Genomic DNA, 13,769 nt, shown 5'->3' with positions numbered 1-13,769 from the left:
AAAAAAAAAAAAAAAAAAAAAATTAAGTTTGTGGTTGCTACAGCTGTTTCAAACAGCTGTTTGAGTAACTCAAAACAGATGTCAGAGCCAGAGGTCTGACATTTAGTGGAAATGTGCTATTAAATCCCACCTCATGGTTTATTTAAGCCTGTTAGTTAATTGCTCACAGAGGAAAGGCCTTTTTTTGAAAAAAAAATATGTTTTTCATGATTACACAAAGTACATAGACAGGTGAATTGTATATTTTAAATTTGCACCTTCTTTTTTACCCTGTGCTACCATTTTGACTTGGAGTTGGACCTTCAGATATCAGTTAATCTTTATCTTTCATTTTTCACAGAGTACCTAGAAGCTCAAAGAAGTTGAGTTCCTTGCTCATGGCTATTCAGCAAGTTAAATTAGGCATCTGATCTTATCTCAGTGGCCCCACTAAACTGTTATCCAAATAATAAAGGGTAGCATGCCTCTCCATTTAGTGAAGTGATAAACTGATGGCTACCATTATCCTGCATAATAGGCAATATAAACTGAAGTGTGTTCAAGGTGAGAATGAGTGCACATTTAGCTTTGCAATTACATCTTTCCTGATTAATCTCTAGATATCCTAACCATTTGAGGGGTTTCAGTGGCTCAGTGCATATTTAAACACTGAATATTAGGCAGTTTTGATCTAATCTATTTATCCAATTATGATCCGTCTCTGTAACTATATGTAGCAGTTGAATACCAGTGTAATAAAAGTCATTATTCTAAGACATTCTCTAAATGTCCACCATTATTTTATAGGAACACTACCTAGGTGAACCAATCAAAAGAAATAATTTAAAAATAATTTGTCCATAAATCTATGGTCATTTAGCAATCTAAGATGTATTTTTATGTGTACAGTATGTGCACTGAGAAGAGAAACACTTTCCCGAGGTATTGGGCTCTCTAAAATGAGGTGCCACTTTATATAGATTAATTAATGACAAGACCCAAGATAAGCTTTTAGTGCAGTAAGAGAAGAAAACAGCAGTGCTGTGTGTGGGCTTTCAGCTGCCTTAGAAGCTCTTGCCTACTGACTTGTGCCACATAATTTTTATCCCCAACAGCACATGCCATCCTGTCCCTCTCATACCATCCCTGCCTAAATAAGCTCACATACATTCTTTCAAATGTCCCTCAATTACCAACCCAACAGTTTTCTGAAACCTCCTGTCTTTCAGATTTCAAATCTTGTTCCATGGCTCATTTTGTGAAAGAGCAAGATAAAGAACAAAGGAGGGACTGGGGATGTTGTACTGCCTTACAGTGTGTGCTTTGTGTACATGAGGGCCTGGGTTTCATCCTCAGTACCGCACACACACTCACACTCACACACACTCTCACACATACTCACAGAACAAAGACAGACTCGTGTCCCCTTTTCAGACACCATTCTGTTTTCTTCCTGTTTAACTAAAGATTTGACCATTTATCCCTTTATACCAGGGACCAGTGACCTATAACCCCTCAGCCAAATCTGGCCCACTGCCTGTTTTTAGAAATAAAGTTTTATTGGAACACAGCCATACATACCCTTTTATGTTGTTGATGAGAGTAGAGTAGATATTACTGAATTATATAACTGCTACAGAGACTTTGTGGCTCATAACCCCTAAAATATTTACAGAGAAAGTTTGCTAGTCCCTGTTTCCCACTACTATTTTCTGTGCATTCTGACTCATTACATGAATACAGTCATAGATTTCAATGCTGATCAACTTTTAGCTCAACAAAATTACCGGTGAATTGATTTATACACTTATATCTATGTTCATCAAAGAGATCGCATATTCAATATTTAAAGCAAGGCCATTTGAATCATCTTTGACTTGTAATGAAACAGAAACCCTAAAAAGGGACTTATTAATTCTCTCTTAACTTTTTAAAATAGTCAGTGAACTCAGATAAAAGAAGCTTAGGGTACCCAGAGACAAAAATGTCCTGCAAGCAGTTCTGACTTTGAAATAGTGACTCAGTCATCTCACGTTCATTCTGCTTCCAAAAACTAGGCATCTCCAGGCCCAAGCAAACCCTTTATTTAGACCCGGGACTGGCCCAGCACACTTCCCTTTTCTCTTGATTCATTTCTGGACAACATACCACATCGCCAGATGCACACCCCAACTGAAGTTCTAAGGAAGCTCTTTTCCAAAGAATGTCTTTATGAAATAAGACTCCTATCTGGTAGTTCATTTATTGGCTGATCAAAAGCTTTTTTTTAAATGATGCAACCAAGTAGCTTCAATTTTGCAATGTAGAACTACTTTTCATAGGGTAAGAAACAATTTTTTTTTTACTTTATGAAAAACTAAAAATTACACAATGAAATGAGAATAACAATAGTTATTACACTGTGTATCATTATCTTCCAAATAGTTATTCAGAGTAAAAGACATGGACCAAAAAGATTCTTACAAAAAAGAAGAAACATAATAATACAAATCTTTCTTTTGAACTAAAATAAGTAGTACAAACGAAATCAATTTGCACGTATATTGAAATATTTTTAAAACAATGGAGTTTGCAATTCAGGGAAGGATTTGCACTTCTCCCTACTCTGTTTCAACAAAAAGATGCCCTTCTTTTGGCACTATGTAAATGAGCATATTGGGACCCAAGGGACCCAGAAAGAGTTTGGCTCTGGGAGATCCATTTTACGTAAAGTATGGCTTTTGAAGAAGTAGTTGGAACTAAATACCTATCATTTGCTGCTGTGTATTTGGCAGTGGCCAGTTGGTACTGACTTATGAATATGGCTCAGGTACAGAATTAATAAAGGTGTGTAACCTTAATCATTCCAGGAATCATAATTACATTCTGAAACTAAAATCATACTATAGTATAGAAAAAAATTGTTTTTCCTATAGTTCTGAAATTTTAAAACTAGATCAAAGTTACAAACCATAACGATTTACCAGCCCCTGGCACACAAGCTAAAGGGTACCACTTCAAGCCAAGTTGCATATGACTTCGAAGACTCTTGACCATAACCCCACCAATTCACTTTAGGCAGTATTTGTCAAATGCTAACATTTTCTAGGTATGGTGTAAGGTATTGAGGATTGAGACGTAGGTGAGCAGCATCATGGGACCTTACCCTAAGGAGCTCACATTCTTAGAAGGAATAGAATTAATTCTGCTACCAGACAGTATAACCATGGAGTATAAAGTTGTTTTTGTTTTTTGTTTTTTTAAGAAGAAAAAACTTGCCACCGGACATGGGCATGATGACACATACCTGTAATCGCAGTGCTTGGGAAGCTGAGGCAGGAAGATCACAAATCCAAGCCTAGCTTGGGCAATTAAGTGAGACACTGTCTTAAAATTTTTGAAAAGTATTTATAAAGGCGTGGCTATAGCTCAGTACAAAGGCCCTGGGTTCAATCCCCAGTACTGCACTAAGTAAATAAAAAAGGAAGGGTGAGAGATTCATAATATGCTTTATTTGGGCCCTCAAGGATGAAATGATGTTCTCCCTTTTTTCTGTCATCTGTTATGGATCTGCCGCCGGTAACACCCACTACTGAGGAGCCCATACACATTTTTGGAGTCTGTTTTCCCAGTTTGGGGAACATTTTGTATGCACAGCTCTCATGTGGTCAAGCTGCAGTTCTTAATGCTCTTAAGAAATCTGGTGACTCTGAGGAAAATTCAGAAGGGAGACCAAGAAGTAAGAGGAGGAGGGAAAAAGGCCGAAAAGAATAAAAGAAAGGAAGGGAAAGAAGGCAGAAACAAGGAAGAAAGAGGAAGGGGAAAGGAAGACAGAGAAAGGAGGGTGAGCCAGAAGGAGGGTCAGTCATGCCTAGAAAACTTTTTAATGTGTAGTGGAAATTTGGAGACTTAAGCTTGAGTTATGAAAGGTTTCTGAATTTCTTTTGTAGCTGCTTACTTCTGTATTCTAGATTAGACATTTTGAAATTGTTTCAGGGAGTCAGTTTTCTTGGAGGCACTGAGCATGGTGAGTTGTGGAGAAAAGCTCTTTTTATCTGCTATAAATGCTGTAACTCCCTAGAATATGTTAGGAACTATCCCACTGCTTAAAGTCAAGTGGTTTGAAAACCAGGATTTTACTTTTTCAGGTTTATTTTTTTATTTCATGCTTCTGAGGATGGAACCCCAGGGTTTCACATATGCTAGAGAAGCACTCTCTCATAGAGCCACGTCCCTAGCCCACTTTTGAAGACTGGAGATCAAAAGAAACTGCATGCCCAAGACATTAGGTAGGAAGAAGCAAAGGTCCCTAAAGTTCGGTCCAGTTGTGAATATTACCTTAGAATACTTTCTCATTGGAATCATTTTTCAAAAATAGGTCCAATGCATACACATGCAGGATTCTATAAAACAAGGCAAGTGGGCCATTAAACATTAGCTTTCAATGCCCTTGGTATTTGTTGGATTTTTGAGGATGAGGTTAAAAGCTCATCCTTGGATCTGCCTCTGTGGCTTGTCCTTTAGTGATTTACCTCTTCCCCTCATCTTTTATGTTTTCTCAAATGGCCCCAGTTCTATCAAGGACAAGCTCAGCTTCTATCACAAAGAACAAATTATCCCAAGAATATGGATTCCAGCCCCTCTGTGGGGTTCTGCTTTGCATTTGGGGTGCAGGCGTTGGGCATATACCATCAACTACTTTTTATGTTTCAGTGTATTGATTGTCAAGTCGGAAATGAAGAGATTCTGTGATTATTGAACACTAAGTTTGACATTCTTTAGTCACCCTTATAAATAATGCTCAATTTCTCAAATTTCTCTTCTGTGCCAGTTTTCATACAGTTCAATGCATGAAATCTATGGATTCTATAAATGACGTCTCCTGGATCATGTTACCTGTTTACATTGATTTTAAGTGTATGTAAAGGTTATTTGACTAGATGTGTCTTTTGGGTTTTTGTTTTGTTTTGTTTCTGTTTACTTTTTTCCAGAAGGGAATATAAATGAATTGTCATCACAGCATTTGTTTGGTAAAAGAAGAAACTTGGTATGAAACTGTATATTTATGCATGTTTTTCCATTTTCTGATATCTCTGCCTCTTCCTCTATTATTAAAGGAAGAAATACCCCTGGAAAGCCAATGAGAGAGGTTAGTGAGACTCAGGCCCACAGCCATGGCTTCTGTCTGTCTCATCCTGCTTTCTGTGTTTGGCCTTTGTGTAAGACTTGTGTGTGTGCACGCGCATGTGTGTATTACACATTGTGTCATCACATAAGGATGGTAGTCGCCTCTCCACTTGCAGCTCATGAGGAACATTCCTCAACTGTTCATTGCCCTTGTCATCACCATGACAATGGGACGGTGGGGGGCTGGGGAGAGCAGGAATCTCTTTAAAATGGCAATCCTTTGTAGTCCCTTGGTCAGAATTGTGCAGTTCATCATCTGTTGCCATTTGCAACACAAAGTCTCCCAAATCAATTCAGCCTTGATCATAATTGATGATTCATAAAGCTTCCTTCCAGTCCCAGGACCTTAGAATTTTCTGCCAGTGCATTTGGGTTATATATGCTTCTGGGATGACTTCAATTTGTCTTTGTTTTCTTCCCCTACTTCCGTCCTACACTCTTTCTTTCCCATTTAGGCTAACTTTTTTTTTTCTAAGCACGTACAGTGTGCCAAGCTCTTGCCATTTTTTCCATCATGTAATTTTCATGACAAACCTATGAGGTAGGTACTGTTTCTAACTCCACTTTACAGATAAGAAAACTGAGTCGATGAAAGGGTAAGCAGTGTGTCCAAAGCAACAAAACCAGGATTGGCATCCAGGCAGCCTGGATGCAGAGCCACACTCTTAAATCTGACATAGTACTGCCACTTCAGAAAGTGATATTGAAAGGATGACGGCATCTCAGCTTGCCTTTGTGAAGCCACTCTTTCTCATTGGCATTTGGAGCCAGATAGAAAGATAACTGATTGAATTAAAAAATATGAATGTTATAATCTTGAGGACTTTATTAATGCCTTTTAAGGGGTTAAGAGGGGCATGGTACAGCATTATCACCAAATGTGGTTTGGACTTTTACAGTGAAAGTTGCTCCTTACTCCCATTCTACCAATAACATTTTGTGAACACTGAATTACTTAATTGAGTGACTCTTGGATGACAAAGTGTTAAGTGACAGCCCATGTGGAACAAAACTGTCCTTGCCAAGAGTTTAATGTGAAGGAGGGAGAAGGAAAATTCTTCCATGTGATATCAGTGACATTGCACTGTTCTGGAAGATCAGATGGATGGGTAGAAAGTTTTCATATGAGAAGATTGTGGATCCTTAGCAATGGCATGTTCTAGCATGGCCACTGATTCTTTTAAACATAAGAAATCAGACTCAAAATTCTGCCAAAACCGTGCCATGTAACTCTAATGAATTTAAGGATCCTCAGTGTGTCTATTTCAAAACCTCAGTTCTTCCTTGAGGCCAAAGCTTTAGAAAATTGGGTGCCTGGGAAGGAGTGGTAGACTGGGAAGAAAAATTAAAGAAACCTGAATCATTGAAGTATTGAACGCTCCTAGCTCCTGCACTTCATATGTGGGACTTCTTGAGTCTGTTCTTATGGTAAGTGCCCCTTAATATTTATTTTAACTTTCAATGAAAAATCACATCATAATTTTGTCACACACCCCCCCCGAACATGTTTTGTTTGTGGACACATTAAAGGAATTAAAGTTTCAAAGCATTTGGAGACTACTATCATAGGTGTATGAGAGATGAGAGATAAGTTTCCAGAAGCCAGAGAATCAAAACAATAATGACTTTTTTTTAATGCCATGAAAACAGCCGAAATTCATAGTAGACCAGATTGTTTTTTTCAGACATTAAATTATAGAGAAGAAAAGATGAGCAAATTTCACTGTGATATTCTGGGTTGGCTTTGGCCAATTGAAAGCTAACCATTTATTTGGGAATTGTATTTTTTAAAAAAAATAGAGTGCCAGATTGCTATTGAGGTCTTGGATCTTTGCCAGAAAGTCTCAATTCCAATCACAGTGGAAAACAACTCCCTTAGGCAGTGGTGGCTTGTGAGAGTAAATGTGTTGCAGTTCGTGCCAACTTGGAAACACATAAAACTGCCCTAATGTTCAACGCATGCTGCCTTTGTGTTCAATAATCCTTGCTTAAGAATGGATTAAATTAATACTTTCTATAGGCATATTTTTGTGTCAACTTGCGCCTGAAGCTGATTGCAAATGTCTGAATCCTGGCTGCTCTTCAGTGCCTCTTACATTGATAGTATGAAATTTTAATTTTGACTTGAGAACAATCTGTCACATAAAGTTAATGACCTCATTAATGCTCTGCCTTCCACACATGGATAGTAGAACCAAGATACAAATCTGTTTTTCTGTGTCCATGTCACACTGCAGTTTTATCATCCACTGGATTGAGGTATGATTCTTTGGGGCAATATTTGGTCAAAGAGAATTGTGTTTTCTGGATCTAATGAAAATCTCCACAGGAAAAACAGATTGGAATCAATATTCTTGGTGAAACAGGTATTTATAAATGAGGTCACCAAAAGCATAATCTAGATAGGGTGAGGTAGCTCTAAAAAGTTACTTGCTTTTATAGCATAAAGATGGTCACAAGGTCAATTGTAAACTTTGTACAGTCTAAAATAAGTTAAAGGCCACCAAACATTTTGTGAGAATGTATGGTATATTAAGAATAATGAACCTCCATTTAGCGTGGGAAATTTCGTAAATAGACGATACCCCTAGAACTTAGAACTCTTTAGAGGCATGAGAATTTTTCTTCCAGACAGTAACTGAACACCACGTCAAGGAAGAGAAGTACCAGTTGGCTGTGTAATCTGCAAATGCATTTACTTATGTTTTCTTTTGAATTGTAGTTCGCATCCACTAGTATACAATTTAAAGAGGCATTTTGTTGTTGTTGTTGGATGTGCTGGTACACCTCTGTAATACCACTACTCAGGCTGAGGCAGAAGGATCATGAGTTTGAGGCTAGCCTAGGCTACATTGTGAACTCAAGGCCCAATTGGACTACACATTGAGACCCTTCCTCCAACAGAAGGCACCTTTGTATTATTAAAAAGCCAACAGGAAAAACTGAATTCACCCCTTTGTTTTATGTTTATAATGCATTTTCTAGCTGCCAAATGGACTACCTTGAGTTTGATATATTTACTGGCTTTTTTAATAGCTATTAAGACTGCTAGTGATTCAGAACTTGAAGTTTGTGTGTCCATTTTCAATTATGCATGAATAATTGTGCAGATTTCCTAGAATTGCTATACAGTCAGAAATAAGCTACAAGGGAATCCCTCTGACCTAGTGGCTTCAGATGTGTATTTGTATTCTGAGCTCTAAGGAGCAGCTGTAGACCCACTGTGTTTTCCTGTGGTTTTTATGGCAGAGAAAAACCAAAGATGGATTTCAGTTCTTTTCTGAGGGCTGCTAAACTATTTGTCCGCTTTATGAAGACTAAATTTGTTTTGTTTAAAATTTTTACATTTGTGGTCTAACCGAAATCCAAAGTCATTTTTTTAAAAGATGATTAGCTTTTACTGAAACTCTTTGCACTAATAAAACTCAGAGATTTAGAAACTTGATATCTCATACAAGTGCCTGAATGGCATTAAACTTTTAAGAAGTCTTCAATTTGATCTGGTGCCATTATGGTTTAAAGGCCTGCCCATGAACCCTCTTCCAAGTTTCATTAAAAAAAGAAAACACTTGAAATAAATATTAGAACAGAGAACCTGCTCTATTCTATCTTTAATTTTTATTGGGATTTTTAACAATTGTTATGAGAATCTGTAAAGTTGCTACATGGCAAGGTAATAATAGCCTAGTAAAGAATTTCAGTTCCAAAAGCAGGACTTGAACAGAATGATTTATCAATGTTCAAGAATTAAAATTAGCCCTATAAAATATGGGACATATAAGAAAAGGAAATCTATAATGCCTCAGATTATGTTACTGTACCTGTGAACTTTGCTGCAGAGTACTCAGGGACATCATGCTGCTCTTGTGTTCCATGCTGGAGGATTAATGCTAGGTCACGCCACATTATTATTAAAAGACTGTTCTGATAGTTAAAACTCATAGAGGAAGAGATCAAATGTGGGTTCACAGGATGTGCAAATCCATATAATCCAGGTGGGTCATATTATAATTAGGCTCTAGAGTAATTTGGAGCAAAGAGAGATTTTTATTCTGAAGCTTTCTACTTCAAGTGTTATTAGTGTACAAAAAAGGTGAACTCACAAGTTTACTTTTCAACCCAATAAAAGCAGAGAAAATGGTCACCTCCATCATAATACCACTACCCTTCACCACTTGAAACAGCCTTAAAAACAAAGGTTCACGTGGTGTGTGATGGTGGACATGATGATCAGAAAGGTGATGGTACTGGGGTGGGGGGTGTTGGTACTGATGAGGGTGGTGATCGTTAGGGTGGTGATCGTTATGGTGGTGATAGTTTAGAAGTAAAAAAAAATCAGGAGTACAAGTAAGTCCTAAATACAGAAAATGGAAAAGATATCTCTCATCATGAACTATTCCTGCTGTGACAGGAATTGTGTGGTTATCCATGGAATCCTTTCGATATGATGTTTACATTGGGAAGATGAATGCAACGTTTGACATTTTTCCACTTAAATGACACCAGTAGCCTGATCCAGTATTAAGCTGATACTAACCATGCACAGTGCTTCATTAACAAGGCTTTGCTTCTTCCTGGAAACTGGTGAAATTCAGATCCTTTTGTGTTCAAATGCATCTTCTGTGTTGTCTTCACCCAGAAATGGGGAATTATTTTCTGAATGGTAAAGACTCAGAATAATGATCCTTTCATCTTTTTAAGTCTTTTTTTTCCCCTTTGTTTTCCAGGACACAATGTAGGAAGCCTTTTCCATCTGGCAGATGATTTGAGCAGAGCAATGGAGACCTTAGTTTCAGTCATGACAGATGAAGAAGGAGCAGAATAAATGTTTTACACCTCCTGATTCCCGCATGGTTTTTATAATATTCATACAACAAAGAGGATTAGACAGTAAGAGTTTACAAGAAATAAAATCTATATTTTTGTGAAGGGTAGTGGTACTATACTGTAGATTTCAGTAGTTTCTAAGTCTGTTATTGTTTTGTTAACAATGGCAGGTTTTACACGTCTATGCAATTGTACAAAAAAGTTATAAGAAAACTACATGTAAAATCTTGATAGCTAAATAACTTGCCATTTCTTTATATGGAACGCATTTTGGGTTGTTTAAAAATTTATAACAGTTACAAAGAAAGATTGTAAACTAAAGTGTGCTTTATAAAAAAAAGTTGTTTATAAAAACCCCTAAAAACAAACACACACACACACACGAACACACACGCACACACACACACGAACACACACAAGAACACACACAAGAACACACACACTGACACCCACGAACTGAGGCAGCGCATTATTTTGCATTGTTTTAGCGTGATGTTCATATGGAATTCATGGCGTTTTTCTTTTCTTACATATTAAAGATAGGACTTAATGCTAACGCCACCAAATGACTACTTCATGTTGCTCTTTTGAGAATTGTTAACTGAGTGATGCTGGCTGTAAGCTTTCGTTTTACACATCTATATGTCTAAGTATATAAATACTATAGGTATATAGATAGATATGAATTTCTATAGACCTTTTACATTTCTTCAAATGTTCCTACCACCTCCTGATGGAAAAACATTGCCTCTAGTCATCCAGGCTTACCTGCTTGGTCCAGGATGAATTTTCCCTGGAAACCAGAAAGGAACTGCCATGTTAAAACCTTATCTGGGGCTCCAGATGTTTCTCATCTTAAACTTTTCACTGACAACTAGAGTATTGAATTTTTTAAAAAAGGAACATCTGAATGAATACACAAGACTTATTATATCACTATAATATGTTGGTTGATATATTCAGCTTCCTGCTGCTGCCTGTGCCACAATTTAGATTTAAAGATGCTTCCATGGCAATCAGAGCATCACAAGGCATTTTTAACTCCCAGGCACGAGGAAGATGATGGCAGGGCTGGAAGGCTATGGATTCCCAGCCGATCCCTGTGAGGGAGCAGCTGCTCTTGAAGTAAAGGTTTGGATGAATGTTCATAATCATCCACATGTATGCTCTCTAACTACAGCTCAATAATTCTGCCTTCTCACAGTTAAAGTGTGTGGCTTTGATGTTATTGTTGTTTATTTAGATTTTTCCCCATTGTGGTGTGTTTTTGAATGCCGCGAGACTTAATTTAAAATAACTCTTGGAAAAAAATGTGTAAGACAGTAGTAGCCCCATCACATTGTGACCCTGGTAAATAACAATCCAGAAGCCTATCAACCATGTTTCCTCCTTTTGCATTTCTCTGCAACTAATTCCACACAGGTTTGTGAGTGGAAGGGAAATGATTTTGAGTGTTTAAAAAGCAAAAGCGTCTCCAAACCCCTTTCTTGGGAATTAGGCGGGTGTTAAATATAGCGACACACAATTCAGAGAGAGGAGGAAAAAAAGAGAAGAGGGAAAGCTACGGACTGGTAGGAAAAGCTTTCCTCTTTCATGTCATTCTATTACTCTTTCATTTAAAAAAAAAACATTAATTCAATAGAAATCAGTGTATCCTGTTATTTTGCAAATCTATTACTCTGATATCAAGTGTAATTAACTTTGAAGAGTGAGTTTTGTCCATTTTATTAATGATAATTAACAGACACAGCTTCTCATGCTATTGCTACCTCATTTTGGTTTTGGGGTGTTCTTGGTAATTGTGCACACCGGTTTCACAGCTTCACTCGTCTATTGTGTGGACATTTTTCTTTATTTTCTTTTTCCTTTATTGTTTCCAAAAGAAACCCCAAAGTTCTAAGGTAACAAATTACAAGGAAATGTGGTTTTAGTCTTGGATTTGTTTCTTTATGTGATGCTGGACTTTTCCTATACTCACAGATGTGTTTTAACCAAGATTTAAAACAAGGGGTTGCTTTACATCCTAATAAGTTTTAAAGTTCACTCTAAAATCAGAGGTAGAGTGCATAATTTTGCTTTAATCGTTTTGTTTTATCTTTTAGATAATAGTTCTGGAGTGGGTCTGTCAAAATATATGAATAAAAACAGAGCTTTATCGCTGAGTTTTAAGCTTAATTTGGATATATTGTGTTCTTTATAACCATAAGGTATTAAAGTGTAAATCATAGTCAATGTAACTGAAGCATCAACATCACATGGCATGTTATGTCATTGTTTTCAGGTACTGGGTTCTTACTTGAGTATCATAATATATTGTGTTTTAACACCAACACTGTAACATTTACTAATTATTTTTTTAAACTTCAGTTTTACTGCATTTTCACAACATATCAGACTTCACCAAATATATGCCTTACTATTGTATTATATTACTGCTTTACTGTGTATCTCAATAAAGCACGCAGTTATGTTACAAAAAAAAGTGTCACTGGACTGTAGTATTTGTTTTAAGTTATTTAATTTCATTTGAACCTATTGGCTTTGAGAGGGGGTCTCACTGTGCTGCTCAGGCTGACTCCAATTTGTGTGCTCAAGTGATCTTCCTTTCTCAGCCCTCCAAGCCATGGGGACCACAGATGCTAACCACCACACCCAGTTTAATTTCTAAATAGTAATGCATTCATAAGATTGGAAAATGAAAATCTAGAAGGGCAAATAGTGAAAAGTCCCTGTCACCCTAAGGTGGTTGCACATCCTCCTCTCTGCCTTCTGAGCAAACAAATTACAAGGAAGTTGACTCTTATTAATCTCCTAGTGTCTTTATTAGTATACAATTACATGTTCTATCTTTATGTCACAGAAAATATATAGCATTGTCCATACCCAAGTTATGCACCTTGTTTAAATTTAAGAAGGGACCCAGGAGACCTTTCCAACTCAATATATGAAATGCTATTTCATTTCTTTTTCATAATGGTATAATATTCCAGTATATGTCTGTAGGACATTTTATTGAAACAGTTCCTTTTGGCAGGATGTGTAAGTTGTCAGTTTTTTTTTTTTTTTTTTTTTTTTTTTTTTTTTTTTTTTTTTTTTTTTTTTTTTTTTTTTTTTTTTTTTTTTTTTTTTTTTTTTTTTTTTTTTTTTTTTTTTTGGTACCAGGGATTGATTTCGGGACCTTGAGCTTGCGAGGCAGGCAACGGAACCACTGAGCTAAATCCCTGGCCCTGTTGTCAGTCTTTTACTATGATAAGACTGTACAACTTATTTCGTAATTTCACCTGTACATAAATGAATCTGTAGACCCTCTTCTTAGCAGTGAGATTGAGTCAAAGAATGGGCATTTGTAGCTTGAGAGAGAAATTTTGTAGGGCAATGGTCATAATGAATGTTTTGTTTCTTATTTGTTTTACTAAGAATTTGGATTAAACCAGTTTATAGTTTACACTTTGCTTCTCAAGGGATTTCATGTCACTACTTTCATTGTTAATGACACCAGACCTCAGGCTGTGTGAATGCTAGGAAAGGGGCCTACAGCAATGCCTGAGAACCAACTGGGCAGAAGATGGAGACTCCTTTCCTTCCCCCTGCCCTGCTCTGCTTCTTGTCCTAGCTGTGAAGGAGGCAGGAGCCAGCTCATCCAGGGAGATGTGGGAGGCAAAAGCAGCATCTCCCTGGATGAGCTAGGTGCAGCCTTTGCTCGTGATTTTAGAAATATTAGGAGAGTGTAAAGCTCAAGAATAGTGTTAGTAGGTGTGGCACACCTGATAAGAATCACTTGCTACTTTTTTGATAGA

General features: G+C 37.1%; 1 protein-coding gene across 12 annotated transcripts in view; it reads left to right on the top strand.

The window, feature by feature from the left end:
* Dmd (dystrophin) overlaps window positions 1-12,420 on the top strand; it is a 2,130,457-nt gene extending 2,118,037 nt beyond the window's left edge. For 5 of the 12 annotated variants that reach the window (XM_033760402.1, XM_010608509.3, XM_033760404.1 and 2 more), the window contains 2 exons: window positions 5,076-5,107; window positions 9,873-9,962. In XM_033760402.1, the coding sequence (XP_033616293.1) occupies window positions 5,076-5,107; window positions 9,873-9,884 (44 nt within the window). In that variant the 3' untranslated portion in view covers window positions 9,885-9,962. Of the gene's footprint in view, window positions 1-5,075; window positions 5,108-9,872 lie in introns of all 12 variants that reach the window. The other 7 variants (XM_033760403.1, XM_010608516.1, XM_010608515.1 and 4 more) reach the window with 3 other exon arrangements.
* Window positions 12,421-13,769: the final 1,349 nt, after the last annotated feature.

Source organism: Fukomys damarensis, unplaced genomic scaffold (assembly GCF_012274545.1).
Source record: "Fukomys damarensis isolate Sample0158 unplaced genomic scaffold, DMR_v1.0_HiC HiC_scaffold_39, whole genome shotgun sequence".
NCBI lineage: Eukaryota > Metazoa > Chordata > Mammalia > Rodentia > Bathyergidae > Fukomys > Fukomys damarensis.
The sequence above is the reverse complement of the archived record's forward strand: the minus strand, read 5'-3'. Positions and strand labels throughout refer to the sequence as shown.